This window comes from Caenorhabditis remanei, chromosome III (assembly GCF_010183535.1).
Source record: "Caenorhabditis remanei strain PX506 chromosome III, whole genome shotgun sequence".
NCBI classification, from domain to species: domain Eukaryota; kingdom Metazoa; phylum Nematoda; class Chromadorea; order Rhabditida; family Rhabditidae; genus Caenorhabditis; species Caenorhabditis remanei.
Window position 1 is genome coordinate 14,139,781 of NC_071330.1, and position 20,290 is coordinate 14,160,070.

The window sequence follows — 20,290 nt, forward strand, 5'->3', positions numbered from 1 at the left end:
AAATTGAAAAGGTTAGTAGAAAATGTTGGAATGGTAGGATATTTAAGAAAAATAAAATTTTGAAAAAAAAATTTTTTAATTTTTTTTTTGTAAAATTTTCTTAATTGCAATTATCCGTAATTAACTCAATCCCTAATGAACTGAGTGACATCTGACACGATACATTTTGTGGTCGCACGTCTTGCTTGTCTTCCGACCCATTGTTGGTGTACACTGAACGACAATTTCACCGTTGGGAAGCACCTTGAGACGCTGACCGTATTCTCTGGAAAATGTTCTTGAATTTTTTTAATTTTTGATTTTATGAGAAATGAAGACTTTCATTGAATTCATCGTGTTCTTAGCTTTCAGAAAAGTATAATCATGCCTATATTCTGTAGAAATCGGGTCCCACCACGAAAACTACAGTAACCCGAAATTCCATAAATCGTGGTGAGACCCAACTTGAAGCAAACCAGGGCATGATTATACTTTTCTGAAAGCTCTTGACGAGAAGATTCTGGAAATATCAATATTATACATTTCGGAGTGAAACTGACAGAGTTACGATAGAATTAGCAATTTTTTTTAGTTTTCGAATATTCAAAATTTTGTAACTTTTCGGGTTTTCAGTCGATTCTTATGATTTTTAGTTCTAAAAATGTCAAATGAAACATAAAACTAATAAAAATAAATCTGTTCAAAAAAGAGCAAAAACTTGGAAAAATTGAAGAAAAATATTTGAAAATATAGCACTCTCATAAAACTCTGAAACTATGTATCGTAACCCGGTAAATTTTGTTCCGAAACCTGCAAAACTTATATTTTCAGAATCAGCTCGTCGAGAGCTTTCAGAAAAGTATAATCATGCCTAGGTTTGGTGCAAGTTGGGTCCCACCACGAAAACTACAGTAACCGGAAAATCCCGTAAATCGTGGCGAGACCCAACCTTCATCAAACCTAGGCATGATTATACTTTTCTGAAAGCTCTCGACGAGTTAAAACTAAAAATTTATTTTTTATAAATTTTAACACAAAACTGCTCGGGTTACGGTAGTTTGAAAATGTTGAGATTTTCGAAAAGTTTCGAAAATCTGTAACTCTGTGAATTTTAATCGGATTTTTTTGGTTTTAGGTTTAAAATGTCAGGAATAATGGGCGGAATCTTTTAAAAATAAAAATTGTAAGTTTTCACAAGATTAGACTCACTTCTCAGCCTTGAGCAAAATGATAAGTTTACGGTAGAATGATCCGTGGAGCAACATGTTTCCAGTGGAGAAGAAAGACGAAATGTTTTTGGTTTCGATGAAAAAAGAAGGGCGGCGCCTAAAAAATGTACGAAATTCCGGGGAATCAGATTAGCGAGGGTGGAGGAACCAGGCGCCTAATTTAATTTTTTTTCGAAATTTTTTTCTTTTTGCGATTTGGTCGGATAATTAAATAATTGGCTTTGGAATTCTGCAGACTCACTTTTTAATTTGTTTAGATTTTCCAGAATTTCAGATTTTTATAGCACAACACATTTTTCGAAAAAAAGACAAAAACAGTAAAAATAAATGTTTTCAGAAAAAAAAGAAGAAGCAATACTACAATTGTATCTTTTTTCTGTTCAACGCACGAGCCATAATCAGTTTTGAACGAGCCTCCTCAAATTCCATGAGCACTTTTATGATGCGTTGGTAAAAGTCGGAGCGGAGTCTGAAAAAAAAATTTTTTTTTGGGAATTTTTTTCCGACAATTTTGAATTCTGAGCCAAATCTCAAAACCTCAGAGTTTTCAACAGTTTTGGTGTATACTATCGTGATCTACGCAAGATTTCCAAAATTTTGATACCCATATTGATAGGTTTTGGAGCAAAAACGGTTTCGGTCATTTTCCCAGACACCCCATGGCTTAAAATTGTTTTCTTTCAAAAACCTGTCAATATGGGTATCAAAATTTTGGGAATTTTACGTAGATCACAAATTTTATACTTAGGAAATCTGAAAACCACTAGCTTTCGAGATGTGACCATTTGTTCGCTGGAGCGCAGTTAGTTACTTGAAGACTCTACCGAAATTCGGTCAGATTTGTTCGAATCTTAATAAAACCTATATTTCTGAATTCAGCGTGTCAAGACGTTTCAAATGAGTATAATCAAGACTGTATTTGAAAAAAGTTCGAAAAATGGGTCTCGCCACGAAAATTGAAATTTGTCGAATTTTGAGGCACAACTCAAATTCTTGAAGTGTGGAGGGGTTTACATATGAAAATTCCGGTTCTACGTAAAATTTCCGAAATTTTGATACCCATAATGATAGGTTTTCAAAAAAAAAGTGTGCAGTGGTGGCCGAGTGGTTAAGGTAGACACTACCAATCTGAGTACCAGGGTTCGAGTCCGCCTAGGGGAAAAGTTTTTTGTTTTTGCTAATTTAGGTAGAAAATGTGGTTTTAATGGGTCTAGCATGCCGAAAATGCTGGAAAAGATGAGTTTTTGACCGAAAAATTGTTTTTGAAGTTTTCGTATTTTCTTACCCCATATCCGCCATCTTTGATCCATATTTCAACTGATACAGTATATCTCTGGCCATAAAATGTCTGGACTGTGCAATACAGGTGGTCTCAATACAAACTATTCCAGAAGGTTGTCCATTTCGACCCATTCGTTCCATAGATGTCTGAAAATATGTTTGAAATTTTGTCAGTAGAGCGCACTTGCAATACCTGTGGTGTACCAAAATAGTCAATATCAATAGCTTGACCGACGAACATTTCGTATAACGTGTTATGACTAATAGGGCGCCATAAATGGATTTTGGAGTGGGATCTGAAACAGAAAATTGAATTTTTTTATTTTTTAAAATTCAAAACCAATTTTTCGCCCTCAAACTCGACTTTTTCAGCATTTTCAGCATGCAAAACCTATAAAAAACACATTTTCTACCTATATTAGCAAAAACAAAAAAGTTTTCCTCTTGGCGGAATCGAACCCTGGTACTTAGATTCTTAGTGTCTACCTTAACCACTCGGCCACCACTACACAATTTTTTTGAAAACCTATCAATATGGGTATCAAAATTTCAGAAATTCAGCTGAAAAATAGAATTTCTATATGAAAACTGATGAAAATTACCAGAATTTGAGTTATGTCTCAAAATTCGACAATTTTTAACTTTCGTTGTGAGACCCATTTTTCAAAAATTTTCAGAATATAGTCTTGATAATACTCATTCAAAGCGTTTTGACTTGCTGAATTTAAAAAATTGGGTTTGATTGAGATTTGAGCAAATCTGACCGAGTTTCGTTAGTTTTTGTTCGAGATGCAATCGTGCTCCAGCGAACAAATGGTCATATCTCGAACGCTAGTGGTTTTCGGATTTCCTGAGTATAAAATCTGTGATTTACGTAAAATTTCCAAAATTTTGATACCCATATTGATAGGTTTTTGAAAGAAAAACATTTTAAGCCATGGGGTGTCTGGGAAAACGACCGAAATCGTGTTTGCTCCGAAACCTATCAATATGGGTATCAAAGCTTTGGAAATTTTGAGTAGATCACAAATATCATACTGAACACTCTGAGATTTTAAGATTTGACTGAGAATTCAAACTTTGGAGAAAAAATTCGAAAATTTTTTTTTTTCAACTAACCTCCCCGGATCTAGCGATAAATAAGCGGATCCATATCCTGCAATATACTGTCGTCCCCAGTAATCAACCGCCATAATTCTCAACATTAAAAGTGGCTGAGAATCCATGTATTTCGACTCGAAAACGAATTCCAAAAAATATCCAAAATTAATATTTCCGCCAGTCTCCTCTGCTGCATACCGCTGCGACCGCCCAGTTTCATTTTTCGATTTCAATCGGACTCCACGTGGCATTTGTAGTTTGTAGTCAATAGTTAGCCCGTCTTCGAACAGGAAGCTTACTCCTTTTTCTGGAAATTTTTTTTTCAAAAAATGTTATCTGACTTTTTTTTCCTGAAAACACCTATCCTTATGATTTTTATGCATATTATCGTGATATACAAAAAATTTCCTAAGTTTTGATACCCATATTGATAAGTTTTGGTGAAAAAAAAATTTTGGGCCGTGGGGTGTCTGGGAAAATGACCGAAAACGTTTTTGCTTCAAAACCTATCATCATGAGTATCAAAACTTTTAAAATTTTGCGTAGATCACAAATATACTTAAAAATATCAAAACGTTTATAGCTTTCGAGATATAACCACTTTTTTGAAAAAATGTTTTTCAATGTTTCGAATTTTGACCCAAATCTCAAAATTTCAGAGTTTTTCCAAAATTTGGTGTATATATTTATGATCTACGCAAAATTTCTAAAATTTTGATACCCATATTGTTAGGTTTTGGTGCGAAAATGTTTTCGGTCATTTTCCCAGACACCCCATGTTCCAAAATTTTTTTTCTCACCAAAACCTATCAATGTGGGTGTCAAAATTTCGGAAATTTCGCGTAGATCACAAATATCCTACTTAGAAAGTCTAAAAATCGCTTGCTTTCGACAAATAACCACTTTTTTGAAAAAATGTTTTTCAATGTTTCAAATTCTGAGCCAAATTTCAAAATCTCAGAGTGTTGAAAAGTTTTAGTGAACAATATTGTGATCTACGCAAAATTTCCTAAGTTTTGATACTCATATTGATAGGTTTTCAAAAAAAAAGTTTACGACCATTTTCCCAGACACCCCATGGTCCAAAATTTTTTTCTCACCAAACCCTATCAATATGGGTGTCAAAATTTTGGAAATTCTGCGTAGATCACAATTATCCCACTAAAAAACTTTTTAAACCACTAGGTTTCGAGATATGACCACTAGTTCGCTGGAGCGCGATTACTCACCTATGGACACATTGACTACAGACTCCACTAAACCATCTCTGGCGGCTACAAACGTTTCCGCTTCTGGGATACTGCTCTGGAAAATGAAAAAAGATTATTGATGTTTTTCTTCATAATTTTTTTTGATCTACCACACTGGTCCTCCCTTTTCGACTCCGTCCAACACTTTCTTCGATCATCTGGTCTTCTGAATTCTGCTCGACGTCTTCTATTTTCATCTTCACTGTGAAATCACCAAATCTCGTCTCCAAATGAATTTCCTCTTGATCGATCGCTGGTTCGACAGTAAGACGATTTGAGTCGGTTACAGTAATCCGGAAGAGAAGTTCCACGGCGGACGGGTCCCTGAGAAGAAAATAAGTAGAATATTTGAATTCTACGTAAAATTTGAAAAATTGTGATTCCCATTTTGTCTTGGGTTTCCGAGGTCGAAACATTTTGAAAATCTCAAAATTTTCAAACTACCGTAACCCGGCGTGTTTAGTGTTAAGACTCATAAAACTTATAATTTTGGATTCAGCTCGTCAAGAGCTTTCAGAAAAGTATAATCATGCCTATATTCTGAAAATTTTGAATTTTGAGGGTTAGAGACGCAGAGTGTCTGGTATCTCTGCGCTCTAACCTCCTTGACTAAAACTACCGTAACTTTCTCAGGTTTGCTCTGTTCAGCATATAACTTAGATTTTCGGATTTGTCGTGTCAAGACGCTTCGAATAAGTATAATCAAGACTATTTTCTGAAAATTTTTGAAAAATGGGTCCCACCACGAAAAATTGATATTTGGTCTAAAATTGAACATTTTGAAGTTTTAGATGATTTAAATTGGAATATTCGAGCTCTTTATGAGATTCTCGAAATTTTGATACCCATATTGATAGGTTTTGGTGCAACAAAAAAAATGTGTAGTGGTGGCCGAGTGGTTAAGGTAGACACTAAGAATCTGAGTACCAGGGTTCGATTCCGCCTAGGGAAAAACTTTTTTGTTTTTCTTATTATTGGGTTGAGAGGTGTTTTTAACAGTTCTGGCAAGCAAAAAATTTGAAAATATTGGTTTTTGACCAAAAAATTTTGCGTTTTTCCAACTTACTCAATTTCCATCGGTCCCAACTTGGCGAAAATGAACAAGTAGTGCTTTTTGACTATTGGACGTGTTGCTGCGGATTTTCGATACACCACATAGTCACTATATGGATATCTGAAAAAAAGTTAAAATTTTTTTTTTGAAATTTAAAAAAAAAATTTCTTAGCCTCACTCAGAATCCTTCTTATTCTCCACTTTCGGTGCGTCATCTACCGGTTTAAAGTCTTTCAGATAGTCAGGGAACTCATCGTCGTCTCGAAGTGTAAAAATGCGGCGATTGCTGAAAATTTTGAAATTTTAGAAAAAAAAAATTTTTTTGGATAATATTTTTTTTCAACTTTTAGAAAAAAATCTGGAATTTTAGAGCTTTCACTGTTTTTAATGTTTATATCTGTGATCTACGTAAAATTTCCGAAATTTTGATACCCATATTGAAATGTTTTCAAAAAAAAGTGTGTAGTGGTGGCCGAGTGGTTAAGGTAGACACTACCAATCTGAGTACCAGGGTTCGACTCCGCATAGCGGGAAATTTTTTTGTTTTCTTTATTTTTACTATTAAGTGTAAATTTAAGGTTCTGGTAATGAATATTTTCAGACAGCGATCAAAAAAAATTTCAAAAATTTTTTTGGATAATTTTTTTTTTCAACTTTTAGAAAAAATCTGGAATTTTAGAGCTTTCACTGTTTTTCATGTTTATATCTGTGATCTACATAAAATTCCCAAAATTTTGATACCCATATTGATAGGTTTTGACAAAACAAAAAAAAGTCTGTAGTGGTGGCCGAGTGGTTAAGGTAGACACTACCAATCTGAGTACCAGGGTTCGACCCCGCATGCCGGGAATATTTTTTGTTTTCTTTATTTTTACTATAAAGTGTAAAGTTAAGGTTCTGGTAGTAAATATTTTCAGATTTTCAGAGGTAAAAAAATGTTCCAAAAAAAAAAATTTTTCGAATTTTTTTTTGAAAATTTTTCAGATTTACCTATTTTCAGCTCTCCCAACTTTTTGTTTCCATCCAAAAGTGACGTCATCTAGCCGACTTTTTGTCGGCTTCTCCTCCAATACATTAGCGTTGTTCTCCAAGCTGAACTTGTCGAAATCCAAGGATTGGATACCTTTTTGGAATAGTTGAACGCTGAAAAATCGATAAAATTAGTAATTTCTTATTTTGATGAGATCCAGCAGAGCGTAGATTCGTTTACCAGAAATTTCAAAAATAAATAAAAAATTTTTCAGAATTTTTTTTTTCAAAAAAAAACTTCACTAACCGTATAGAAAGCCGATCCAATGACCCGACAAACCCAAATGTGCTTGATCCACGTGGCATATTAACCTGAAAGGACATCTAGACACCCGGACACACAGACAGACTCAAAAAATGCAAAAATACGCAAAAATTATCGGAAAAAAGAGAAAAAACGTGATTTTTAATCCAATTTTTTTCAAAATTTTAAAAACTGGACATCAGGACAAACGGAAAAACGGACAGAGTGCTAGAAATTCAATATATTGGAAAACTGGCGAGGAATGGGGGCCCTCGAGTGGTCCCCATAGCAACGGGGAGGAGAGAGGAAGGAGGAGGAGAGACGCAGAGAAAGAGAGAGGGGGGGGGCTAAGAGGACGGGGGGAGGGGGTGTCTTATTGCAAATGTTACGCTGATTCCGAATCTGGGATTAGTTTAGCACTAGGGGGTCTGGGAGAGAAATTATACACGATTTATAGGGACGTTGTGGAAAATTGAGACACTAGGGAAGGTCATGGAGTCATGGGACGTGACATATATCATTTGAAAGCTGAAAAAACGCTGAATCCTACTGTATATTCAATTTTTACCCTTGATACCTGATTTTGAAGAAAAATGAGGGCAAAGTTTCAACTAGACATCATTACCGCTCAAAAGGTTTTGGCTGTCTGTTTTCAGCGGAAAATGACCAACTTTGATGGTGTGCCGTAGTAATTCTGATTGTCACACTATGCAAATTTTTAACGGATCATACAGATCAAGGGTCGAACTTTATTTTTGTAGTTGACAACTTTTTTGTACGGACACTCCCTAGCAAGTTACGTGTCGATTAAGCCGACCAGTGCAAAATATTGCGATTTTTTAGCTGTCCTCTTAAAATGACCATAACTCTCTATGGAGTGTCCGTGGAAAAAAGTTGTCAACTACAAAAATGAAGTTCTATTTTTGATCTGTATGGGTTATACAAAATTTTCTTAGTAGGGCAATCATTTAACACCGAAATTCACTGGTCATTTTCAACTGAAAAAGGCCTAAGGATCATTCCGATGTTATGTCAATGTCAATTATGTCGAGTTGACGGATTCTAGGCCACCGACTTTTTTATACCCAATTTTAAGAATCCAGGAGGAATTTTAGTCTTTGTGATGGCCGAATTGTCGGATCCTAGGCCACAAATCCATTTTCAACAGAAAAAATTGAAAAAATTGTTGTATATTTTAGTGCACAGTACTGTATATCTGTCTGCACGCGACGCGACCGCAGCGCTTCCCAAAAATACATTTATTGAATAAATAAATACAGAATTATTATGGGATCCGGGAGAGCTCCTTCTCGATGACTTCCAACACTGCGAAATTATTTTTGAAGTTTTCTGAAATTTTGTCATTTTCTAAAAAAAATTTTCCCTTTTTTTATAGTACTTACCAAACCTGAAAAACCGTACTCCGCAAAATGGACAACTGACGGATTGTTGGGATCTTATAATTCTCTGAATACACCCATGGCATACTGTATGTCCGCATTGTGGAAGGATTTGAGGGATACGGTCGACGTGGTGACTACCGTAATCCAATCGGCAGGTGTGACACTTTACACTGAAATCGGCACGTCTGAAAAGATAAATTTGATTTTATAAGGAAAAACTAGGAATCTAAAAAATTGAAAAAAACTTTTTTTAATTGAAAAAATTTTTTTTTGCAATTTTATTCACCGCTATCTGAAAATATTTACTACCAGAACCCTAATTTTACACTTTATAGTAGAAATAAATAAAACAAAAAAAAATCCTGGCATGCGGAGTCGAACCCTGGTCGTCAAACTGGTAGTGTCTACCTTAACCACTCGGCCGCCACTACACACTTTTTTTTTTGTTTTTTCAAAACCTATCAATATGGGTATCAAAATTTCAGGAATTTTACGTAGATCACAAATATAAACATGAAAAACGGTAAAAGCTTCAAAAGATCTAAAAAAAAAAATTTTTTTTAATTTTTAAAAAAAATTTTTACCGCTATCTGAAAATTTTTAATACCAGAACTCTAATTTTACACTTTATAGTAGAAATAAATAAAACAAAAAAAATTCCTGGCATGCGGAGTCGAACCCTGGTACTCAGATTGGTAGTGTCTACCTTAACCACTCGGCCACCACTACACACTTTTTTTTTTAAAACCTATCAATATGGGTATTAAAATTTCGGAAATTTTACATAGATTCCGATTATTTACACTAGAAGCCACAAAAAAACTCACTTTTCCACGACAGGAATGCGAACAACTTTCTGTGGAATGACTCTCTCCTCCATCGGTATCTCCGTTTCTAATACATTTAAAAAATCGATGATTCCTAAGAAAATACCAGAAATTGAATGGTTTCTTGATTTGAAAACTATTTCCAGAACAAACGCAATTATAAGCCATTCACAACCGAAATATTTGAACAATTTCGATTTGGAAAATTTTAGTGAGAGAACTTCGAGCTCGATTTGACAGATGATTGATGACAATTTGATATTGTAAAGTGTAGTATAGGTTTGAAGTGTCTGAAATAGTTTGGATATGTAGATCAAATTACAAACTGCAAATATGTAGTTTGTAGTTTTTCGATTGGACTTTTGCCAAGAGAGTTATAGCTGATTAAAGGCGGGCGTTAAAACAAGTACATTTTGTTTCAAAGTGCTTTTTACAGAAAATGATCTACTAAGAAAATGTAGCCCTGGTTTTGATCTACAAAATCATATAAATATTTTTAAAAAAAATTTCAGACAAGACCAGAGAAAGTTACGGGGATGTCAAAATTGATCAACTTTCTTCACAATTTTTTGCTCTGGAGGCCTTCAACCAGCTATAACTCTCTTGGGATGCGTCCTATCGGAAAACTACAAACTACAAAAATGAAGGTCTAGGTGTGATCTACACAACCGTATAAGTTTCTTACCTGATATTCGATTGGAAGAGTATAATAAATCATCTCAAGTAGAATACAAACTATAATTCCTCCGAGTGAAGTCAACACTTTCCGTTTGAATCTCTCATTCTCCATTACTAAAAACGAAATAAAAAAGTGGAGAATCTTCTGAATCACGTAATGAAACATGAATGCGCATGGGACAAGTTGACAGTAATTTCGTAGTAAAAATGGATCGATTTCCCATTTTTTGATGGATCCAAAAATATTGAAAAGAAAAAAGTGGAGTAGCGTTAACCACATTTTTCTATGACGTTTTGAAAACCGAGAGTCAATCAATAATAGGTTGGGGGATATGGGATATGTGACTGGGAGAAGAGTGAGATGATGGACTGTCGATGGACCGTGCTAGTAGACCGTTCTGGGAAAATGGAGGCGTTGCGGTCGCGTTGCGTGCGCGAAAGAATCCTTGTTGTGCAATCAATAAGTTATTTCTCAAAATTTGAATTTTTTTGGTTTAAATTTTTTTCATATTTACAATTTTCCAAAACCAATATTATTACCGTTTTCAGCTTGTCGAGAGCTTTCAGAAAAGTATAATAATGTCTAGGTTTGGAATTAGTTGGGTCTCGCCACGATTTACGAGAATTTCGGGTTACTGTAGTTATCGTGGTGGGACCCAACTTGAACCGAACATAGGCGTGTTCATACTTTTCTGAGTAGTGATTTTGAGTATGTAAAAAAATGGCTCCATGGCTTTTTGAATTTTCATATTTTCGAATTTTTTTGGTTCGAGGCGCTTCATTTTTATATCGAAGTAATTTTGGGATTGGGCATTTCGCTGGCCTAGAAACTCGACTTTGGCCATTTTTACATTATTTTTGCCATTTTTCGTTCATTTGAAATAATTTCAAATCAGATTAGACCTGCTATCAAACGCAATAACTCTTTTCGACAAACTGTCACCGATTTATTCTCTAATTTTACTATTTTTATGTTTAAAATGTTTGAAAAACATTTTCTGACGAGTTTTAAATAACAAAAACGTCGAAAAATGGTGAAAAAATCACAAAAAAAATAAATAGTTTAAAGGCGCGCAATGTTAAAATTGTCGGCGAGTCTCGCCGCGATTACAGTAGTTATCGCGATTTTCGCTTAAATCTCATTTACGTCGTTTTCAATTGATTTTTTTGATTTTTTCTTGAAATTTTTCGCATAAATCAATTAAAATATATTAAAATTCGCTATTTTTGCAGAAAAAACCAAAAAAAGCGGCCCATGGAGCCGCCAAAAGTTATCGGGTATATTTTAGTGAGTTTTCAATGATTTTTATTGGAATTTTTTGATGAAATATCGATTTTTAAGATCGCCGCCGTTCTCTGCACCCTTGGATACACAGCTAAGCAAGCTGTGGTGTCGAGAAAGTCGAAACTATGTGGAAACGTCGAGTGTGGAGGTAAAAATTGAAATTTTTTCAAAAATTTTAAATTTTTTTGCAGAAATTCTGTTCAAAGCACGCGTCAAACGTGTGATGGGTGTGAACAGTGATCCCAGTTTTCTAAATTTGGTCGAAAACGCGGTGATCTCGGTCGTGGCGGTGAAGTTCAGCGATCGGCCCGATATTATGGAGGGAAAGGTAGAGTTGGGCGAAGAAATCGAGAGAAAAGGATGGAAAAATCGTTGAAATCGTGGAAAATCGATTGGAAATGCTGAAAAAATCGTGAAAAAAAGTGAAAAATGCTGAAAAAATCGTGAAAACAATTTTTTGAGTGTTTTTGACTGAAAAATAGCTCAAAAAGCTAGTTTTCAGCAGAGAAATAGGCGAAAAGACGCATATTTTGTTATAATGATCGGAAAATTGCGGAAACTGTGGAAAATCGATTGGAAATTAGCTCAAAAAGCTGATTTTTAGCCGAAAATTGAACAAAAGGAGTTTATTATTGGCTCAAAACGTTCAGAAACAGCATATGTCACAACTTTTGAACTCAAAAATGGCGAAAATTCGATTTTTTTGAAGTGAAAATTGATCGAATTCAATGTTTGAGTGATTTTGACTGGAAAATAGCCAAAAATAGCCGATTTTCAGCCAAAAGATTCAGATTTATGTGTTCTGCGGTGAAAACTGGGTTTCAGTGTTTTTGGCTGGAAAATAGCTCAAAAACCTGATTTTCAGCCGAGAAATCAGCCAAAAACTCAGATTTTTTATGTTTTACTGAGAAAAACTGCTTTTTCTGTGATTTTTTTATCTCAAAATTGTGTTTTCGAGTCGGAAATCTTCTGAAATAATCGACTGTTAGCTCAAAAACCGATTTTCAGTCAATTGACCACGATTTACTCTCCCAAAAATGGGGTTTTTACTCAAAAATCATCTGAAAAAGTCGGTTTTTGGCTTAAAATGCACTAAGAACCTTTAAAACCCAATTCTCAGTCACTTTTTTCATGATTTTCTATCTCAAAAATGCGTTTGTGAGTCAAAAATCCTCTGAAAAAGTCGATTTTCACTCATTTTATCACGATTTTCTCTCTCCGAAAAATGTGTTTTTTAAGTCAAAAATCACACCGAAACTGCCTATTTTATCACTTTTAAACTCAAAACCTGATATTAGTCACATTTTCACGATTTTCCCTGCTGAAAATGTGTTTTTATGTCAAAATTTCTCTGAAATAGTCGATTTTCGACTCAAAAAACATTAAAATAGTCTATTTGTAGCTCAAAAAACTGGTTTTCATTTACTTTTTCACCATTTTCCCTTCTAAAAATGAGTTTTTAGTCGATTTTTTAACCCAAAAAACCGATTTTCCGTCACTTTTTCACGTTAAAACCTCATTTCCCTCATTGCAGCTAAACGACGAGGGTCCCAGTGGCTTCTTCTACGCCGGCGCCATCGACATCATGCCATTCGCTGAATTTCTTCGTGCGGCGATTGATGAGAAGAAAGAAATGTTGATGATCAGTCAGAATCCCGCGGATATCGGTGACAAGCGAATTGTGGGATACGTGCATTCGGAAACTGATTTAGTGAGAGATTACAATGCGAAGAATGCTCAAGCAGCCGCTGAAAACGGTCTCCCGCCGCCAGAAGCGCTTCCGATTCCGGAGCCACCGAGCACAGGACATGGGCATTCTCATGGGGGTCATGGACATAGTCATGGAGGGCATGGGCACAGTCATGGACACCCGGCGCCCACTCCAGAACCTGCAAAAGCTCCGGAAATGGCTCCAGAAGTCGAAAAATCTGCTGAAAATGCTCCAAAATCCGCTGAAAACGCTCCAGACGTCACGCCAGACGCCGTCAAATCTCCATCTCCTCCACCGCCGAATCTCAATAATGTGTTAGGAGGAAAGCCAGAAGCTAAAATTGGATTATCTGAAATGGATCTGGAAATTGAGCGAATGATACGAGAAGAGGAGGAGCGAATGGCTGCTGGAAAACTGGAGGAGAAACAGGAGGATTTGGTGCTGAAATCACTGCCAGAATCGCTGAAATTCGAGCAAATTCAGCCGGAAGTCGTTGAGAATGCTCCAGAAACCGTCGTGACGACTTCAGAATCTGTGACGACGACGCCAGTGACTCCAGAAGACGTCCCGCCCCCTACCGTCACTCAAGACACGCCCACAACGGCTCCAGTTGTGCTCGAGGAGCCCGCCGTTCCAACGACCACTCCCCCGACTACAGTACTCCCGGAAGAGCCGGTGGCTCAGACGGCACCGGTGGAACCAACGGTCGCTCAGCATGAGCTCACGGTAAGTTGAAGATGGGATTTGAGATGAAAAATTGGGGATATTGAGCTGAAAATGACTGATTTTGAGTGCCGTATTTCATGTAAGTCAATTTTCGAATTTTTTTGGTTTTAAAAAAGTGTTTGGAGCACATGTCCAAGCTGAAACCGCGGATATTTTAGAAATTATGATTCTAAGCCACGCTCACTAGCCATATGGTCCATCGATGGGATTTTAGCGGATTTTAGTGGTATTTACGTAGGAAAAGCGGTTTTAAAACAACATTTTGTGCTGAAAGTTTCCAAAAATCGCATTTTTAACCCAAAAACAAAAAATATTCCAGGAGTCTACTCGTAACCCGCAACTATTCACGTCCCGTCTCCGTTTGACAATTTCAGTCGTACGGCTGTTCGATAAATTGGATAGGAAGAAGATGGAGGAGGCTTTCAGAGTGATTCACGACGAGATTAAGTACGCGACAAATTATTTAAAAATCTGAAGCCGGATTCAGAATCCTGACATCTGCAGCTTTCCAATCATATCAAATTTAGGACATCCGGACATTCTGGACCCACAGATATACACTATTTAGTCAGGAAAGCTTAGAGAGTCTGTCTGTGTGTCCAAAACATCCGAATGTCCTTGAAAGGAGAGCTGACGGCGTGAGGATTCTGAATCTGGTTTCAGATTTTAAAAATAATTAGAATTGACCGATTTACAGCGATTTTAAGTCTGAAAATTGCTATTTTTGGGGTAAAAAATCTGAAACCAGATTCAGAATCCTCACGTCTTCTAGAAATTTCCAATTTTCAGACCCCTTCTCGACTCCGCCCCCCTCACCGCGGACATTAAAGGAATCGATACGATGAACGACGATCCGTCGCAAGATTCTGTGATCTACGCGAAAATAAAAGGAGAAAAAGTGCAACAAATTGCGCATCTCGTCTCCAGACGCCTCAAGGAGCTTCTCAATAGAAATTCTGGAAATTCAGAAGACGTCGTCGCGGATTCAGAAGCCAATTCAGAAGAAGAATTCAAACTTCACATGACACTCACGAATTCGAGATATGTAGCACAAGAAACGGACAAAACAGACAAAAAGAATTCAAAAAATTCGTTTAACGTGAAAAAAATGTTGGATGATTTGAAGGAATTGCACTTTGGAACCATTCAGATTAACGAGGTAATTTCTAGGCCACGGGTTGGAAAACTAGGCCACGGGTTGTAAAATTCAAACAATTCGAAAAAAAGGACTGAAAATGAGCCAGATTTCGAAAAAATCCGATCATGACAGCAAAAGAAAATTGACATGGCCGAGTTTTTGCGTTTTCTAGGCCATGGGTTGGGAAACTAGGCCACGGGTTGTAAAATTCAAACAATTCGAAAAAAAGGACTGAAAATGAGCCAGATTTCGAAAAAAATCCGATCATGACAGCAAAAGAAAATTGACATGGCCGAGTTTTTAGCGTTTTCTAGGCCACGGGTTGGAAAATTCAAAAAATTCGAAAAAAAGGACTGAAAATGAGCCAGATTTCGAAAAAATCCGATCATGACAGCAAAAGAAAATTGACATGGCCGAGTTTTTGCGTTTTCTAGGCCATGGGTTGGGAAACTAGGCCACGGGTTGTAAAATTCAAACAATTCGAAAAAAAGGACTGAAAATGAGCCAGATTTCGAAAAAAATCCGATCATGACAGCAAAAGAAAATTGACATGGCCGAGTTTTTAGCGTTTTCTAGGCCACGGGTTGGAAAATTCAAAAAATTCGAAAAAAGGACTGAAAATGAGCCAGATTTCGAAAAAATCCGATCATGACAGCAAAAGAAAATTGACATGGCCGAGTTTTGCGTTTTCTAGGCCATGGGTTGGGAAACTAGGCCACGGGTTGTAAAATTCAAACAATTCGAAAAAAAGGACTGAAAATGAGCCAGATTTCGAAAAAAATCCGATCATGACAGCAAAAGAAAATTGACATGGCCGAGTTTTTAGCGTTTTCTAGGCCACGGGTTGTAAAATTCAAACAATTCGAAAAAAAGGACTGAAAATGAGCCAGATTTCGAAAAAAATCCGATCATGACAGCAAAAGAAAATTGACATGGCCGAGTTTTTGCGTTTTCTAGGCCATGGGTTGGGAAACTAGGCCACGGGTTGGAAAATTCAAACAATTCGAAAAAAAGGACTGAAAATGAGCCAGATTTCGAAAAAATCCGATCATGACAGCAAAAGAAAATTGACATGGCCGAGTTTTTGCGTTTTCTAGGCCACGGGTTGGAAAACTAGGCCACGGGTTGGAAAATTCAAAAAATTCGAAAAAAAGGACTGAAAATGAGCCAGATTTCGAAAAAATCCGATCATGACAGCAAAAGAAAATTGACATGGCCGAGTTTTTGCGTTTTCTAGGCCACGGGTTGGAAAACTAGGCCACGGGTTGGAAAATTCAAAAAATTCGAAAAAAAAGGACTGAAAATGAGCCAGATTTCGAAAAAATCCGATCATGACAGCAAAAGAAAATTGACATGGCCGAGTTTTTGCGTTTTCTAGGCCACGGGTTGGAAAACTAGGCCACGGGTTGGAAAATTCAAACAATTCGAAAAAAGGACTGAAAATGAGCCAGATTTCGAAAAAATCCGATCATGACAGCAAAAGAAAATTGACATGGCCGAATTTTTAGCGTTTTCTAGGCCACGGGTTGGGAAACTAGGCCACGGGTTGGAAAATTCAAACAATTCGAAAAAAAGGACTGAAAATGAGCCAGATTTCGAAAAAATCCGATCATGACAGCAAAAGAAAATTGACATGGCCGAATTTTTAGCGTTTTCTAGGCCACGGGTTGGAAAACTAGGCCACGGGTTGGAAAATTCAAACAATTCGAAAAAAAGGACTGAAAATGAGCCAGATTTCGAAAAAATCCGATCATGACAGCAAAAGAAAATTGACATGGCCAAGTTTTTGCGTTTTCTAGGCCACGGGTTGGAAAACTAGGCCACGGGTTTGAAAATTCAAAAAATTCGAAAAAAAGGACTGAAAATGAGCCAGATTTCGAAAAAATCCGATCATGACAGCAAAAGAAAATTGACATGGCCGAGTTTTTAGCGTTTTCTAGGCCACGGGTTGGAAAATTCAAACAATTCGAAAAAAAGGACTGAAAATGAGCCAGATTTCGAAAAAATCCGATCATGACAGCAAAAGAAAATTGACATGGCCGAGTTTTTGCGTTTTCTAGGCCACGGGTTGGAAAACTAGGCCACGGGTTGGAAAATTCAAACAATTCGAAAAAAGGACTGAAAATGAGCCAGATTTCGAAAAAATCCGATCATGACAGCAAAAGAAAATTGACATGGCCGAGTTTTTAGCGCTTTCTAGGCCACGGGTTGGGAAACTAGGCCACGGGTTGGAAAATTCAAACAATTCGAAAAAAAGGACTGAAAATGAGCCAGATTTCGAAAAAATCCGATCATGACAGCAAAAGAAAATTGAAATGGCCGAGTTTTTAGCGTTTTCTAGGCCACGGGTTGGGAAACTAGGCCACGGGTTGGAAAATTCAAACAATTCGAAAAAAGGACTGAAAATGAGCCAGATTTCGAAAAAATCCGATCATGACAGCAAAAGAAAATTGACATGGCCGAGTTTTTGCGTTTTCTAGGCCACGGGTTGGAAAACTAGGCCACGGGTTGGAAAATTCAAACAATTCGAAAAAAAGGACTGAAAATGAGCCAGATTTCGAAAAAATCCGATCATGACAGCAAAAGAAAATTGACATGGCCGAGTTTTTAGCGTTTTCTAGGCCACGGGTTGGAAAACTAGGCCACGGGTTGGAAAATTCAAAAAATTCGAAAAAAAGGACTGAAAATGAGCCAGATTTCGAAAAAATCCGATCATGACAGCAAAAGAAAATTGACATGGCCGAGTTTTTAGCGTTTTCTAGGCCACGGGTTGGAAAATTCAAACAATTCGAAAAAAAGGACTGAAAATGAGCCAGATTTCGAAAAAATCCGATCATGACAGCAAAAGAAAATTGACATGGCCGAGTTTTTAGCGTTTTCTAGGCCACGGGTTGGAAAATTCAAACAATTCGAAAAAAGGACTGAAAATGAGCCAGATTTCGAAAAAAATCCGATCATGACAGCAAAAGAAAATTGACATGGCCGAGTTTTTAGCGTTTTCTAGGCCACGGGTTGGGAAACTAGGCCACGGGTTGGAAAATTCAAACAATTCGAAAAAAAGGACTGAAAATGAGCCAGATTTCGAAAAAATCCGATCATGACAGCAAAAGAAAATTGACATGGCCGAGTTTTTAGCGTTTTCTAGGCCACGGGTTGGGAAACTAGGCCACGGGTTGGAAAATTCAAAAAATTCGAAAAAAAGGACTGAAAATGAGCCAGATTTCGAAAAAATCCGATCATGACAGCAAAAGAAAATTGACATGGCCGAGTTTTTAGCGTTTTCTAGGCCACGGGTTGGAAAATTCAAACAATTCGAAAAAAAGGACTGAAAATGAGCCAGATTTCGAAAAAATCCGATCATGACAGCAAAAGAAAATTGACATGGCCGAGTTTTTAGCGTTTTCTAGGCCACGGGTTGGGAAACTAGGCCACGGGTTGGAAAATTCAAACAATTCGAAAAAAAGGACTGAAAATGAGCCAGATTTCGAAAAATCCGATCATGACAGCAAAAGAAAATTGACATGGCCGAGTTTTTAGCCTATGTGACGTGACGTGTTCTAGGGTGTGTGCTACAAAGAGAACTGTGATGGATTGCAGACTCCGCCTCCTCCTCAAATTGTCGTCGCTGCTGAAACTGCTCCAGAAGTCACCACGACGACGCCTACTCCAGAATCCCCAGAATCCGCTCATCTTCATCATGGACACTCGCACGACGGAGCAGAAGGCCACGGGCATTCTCAAGATGCTCCAGAAGACGTCAGGGTTCCAGAAGTCGTTCCAGAAGACGTGAAAGCTCCAGAAGACGTGAAACGATCGCCAGAAGAGGAGGAATTCTTAAAATGGGAAAACGAGCGGAGATGGAGAGGAGTGGCTCCGTACGAAGATACTCAAAGCGACCAATTACCACCGAGTCCACCTGCTTTAGCTGGAATTTTTGGTTCGCTTTATATGATTATAATTCAACTTCAACATACCATTCAAGAAAACTTTATGTTCGATCCTGAATCACCACTGGTATTTGAAATTAAATTGTGTTATATGCGAGTAGATGACACTAAGAATCCCCTTGGAAACTTAATGTTCAGTGCTCTTGGCATTATTCTGTTTGTCGTAAAAATACTGTTCGACGAAAACGATTTTTTGAAAAAGAAACGGGAAATTCAAAGAGAATTAACACGATTCCAACTCCACATGTTTGAAATGGAGCAACACAAAAACGCAGTGATTGAAGATTTGAAATCGGTAATTCATGGATAATTGAAACAAAAACCCAGATATTGTACATATTGCAGGAACTTCAAATGGTGTTTGATACAATGGAGAGAGAATTATTGATAGAACGAAGTGAAAGAAGACGACTTGAATTAAGAGAAACTGATCTTCAGATAGAAGTAAATGTTTTGAAGCTTCGCAACCGTGAGCAACAAATGAATATAGAACAGATGATTTGGATTGCTAAGTGTTGTTTCTTTGGAGTTTTAATCATGAGTTCATTGCATGATTTACTGAATGAGGATCTGTAAGTCACTTTTGCCTTTTTGTTTAACCCTAGATTGTGATTTTCAGCTTTCAAAAGACCGACGAGAATCAACGTCTCCAACAGAATGGTGTCCCACAGCAACAACAGATGCCAGACAAAGAGCCGGAATTTATGGCATTGAGAGAAAAGTGGGTTTTTAGAGCTGAAAATCACGATATACCGCTCTAATATTGAGTTTTTCATGAAGTTACCTTAAAAATTGTGATTTTCAGAGTACAAAGTCTTCAGAATGAAGTCCAGAATGTCTATGAATCGCATTATAACCAAATGAGAGACGCCTTGGAGCAAAAAGAGCAACAAATTGGCCAATTAACTGAGGTAATTAACGATTATAAGGAGAGATTGGAGAGAAGTTCGACGGAATCTCAAGAATTCGCTCGTCAACTGGATTCTGTGAGATCAGAGCTCACGGAGACTCAACAATCATCGTTCGGACGTCATCAGGAGTTTGTGGAGAAGCAACAGGAAACAGAACGTCTTCAGACAAGAATTCAGGAGCTCGGAGGGGAAACGAGACAGATGACGTCGAGAATTCAGCATCTGGAGCAAATTCAGACGACGTTAGAAGTGGAAGTGAAGGATCTGAAATCGGAGAACACTGGATTGCTCACGACGATTCAACAATTGGAAGCTGAAATTTTGGAGGCGAGCAAGAATAACGATGAGCGATTCAGTTCTCTCACGAATTCCTATGAAGCAGTTTTGACAAAATCTGAAGAGACGAATATTCAATTCCAGTCGTTACGAGATGAAAAGAATGCGTTGGAGACGAAATTGAAGGATTTGGAGGCGGTGATTGCTAAGAAAGAGGAGAA

The 20,290-nt window shown here is 37.2% G+C and overlaps 2 protein-coding genes across 2 annotated transcripts; both read right to left on the reverse strand.

Moving 5' to 3' along the window:
• Positions 1-1,565: 1,565 nt before the first annotated feature.
• Positions 1,566-7,229, reverse strand: GCK72_011286 (uncharacterized protein; the record flags this gene model as incomplete). The annotated part of the gene is made up of 10 exons (XM_003091337.2): positions 1,566-1,677; positions 2,494-2,636; positions 2,683-2,785; positions 3,609-3,897; positions 4,820-4,895; positions 4,951-5,164; positions 5,907-6,014; positions 6,073-6,180; positions 6,885-7,037; positions 7,171-7,229. The coding sequence occupies 10 exons, from the start codon at positions 7,227-7,229 to the stop codon at positions 1,566-1,568; spliced, it is 1,365 nt and encodes a 454-aa protein (XP_003091385.2).
• Positions 7,230-8,452: 1,223 nt separating this feature from the next.
• Positions 8,453-10,187, reverse strand: GCK72_011287 (uncharacterized protein; the record flags this gene model as incomplete). The annotated part of the gene is made up of 4 exons (XM_053728344.1): positions 8,453-8,517; positions 8,571-8,755; positions 9,398-9,687; positions 10,083-10,187. The coding sequence occupies 4 exons, from the start codon at positions 10,185-10,187 to the stop codon at positions 8,453-8,455; spliced, it is 645 nt and encodes a 214-aa protein (XP_053587921.1).
• Positions 10,188-20,290: the final 10,103 nt, after the last annotated feature.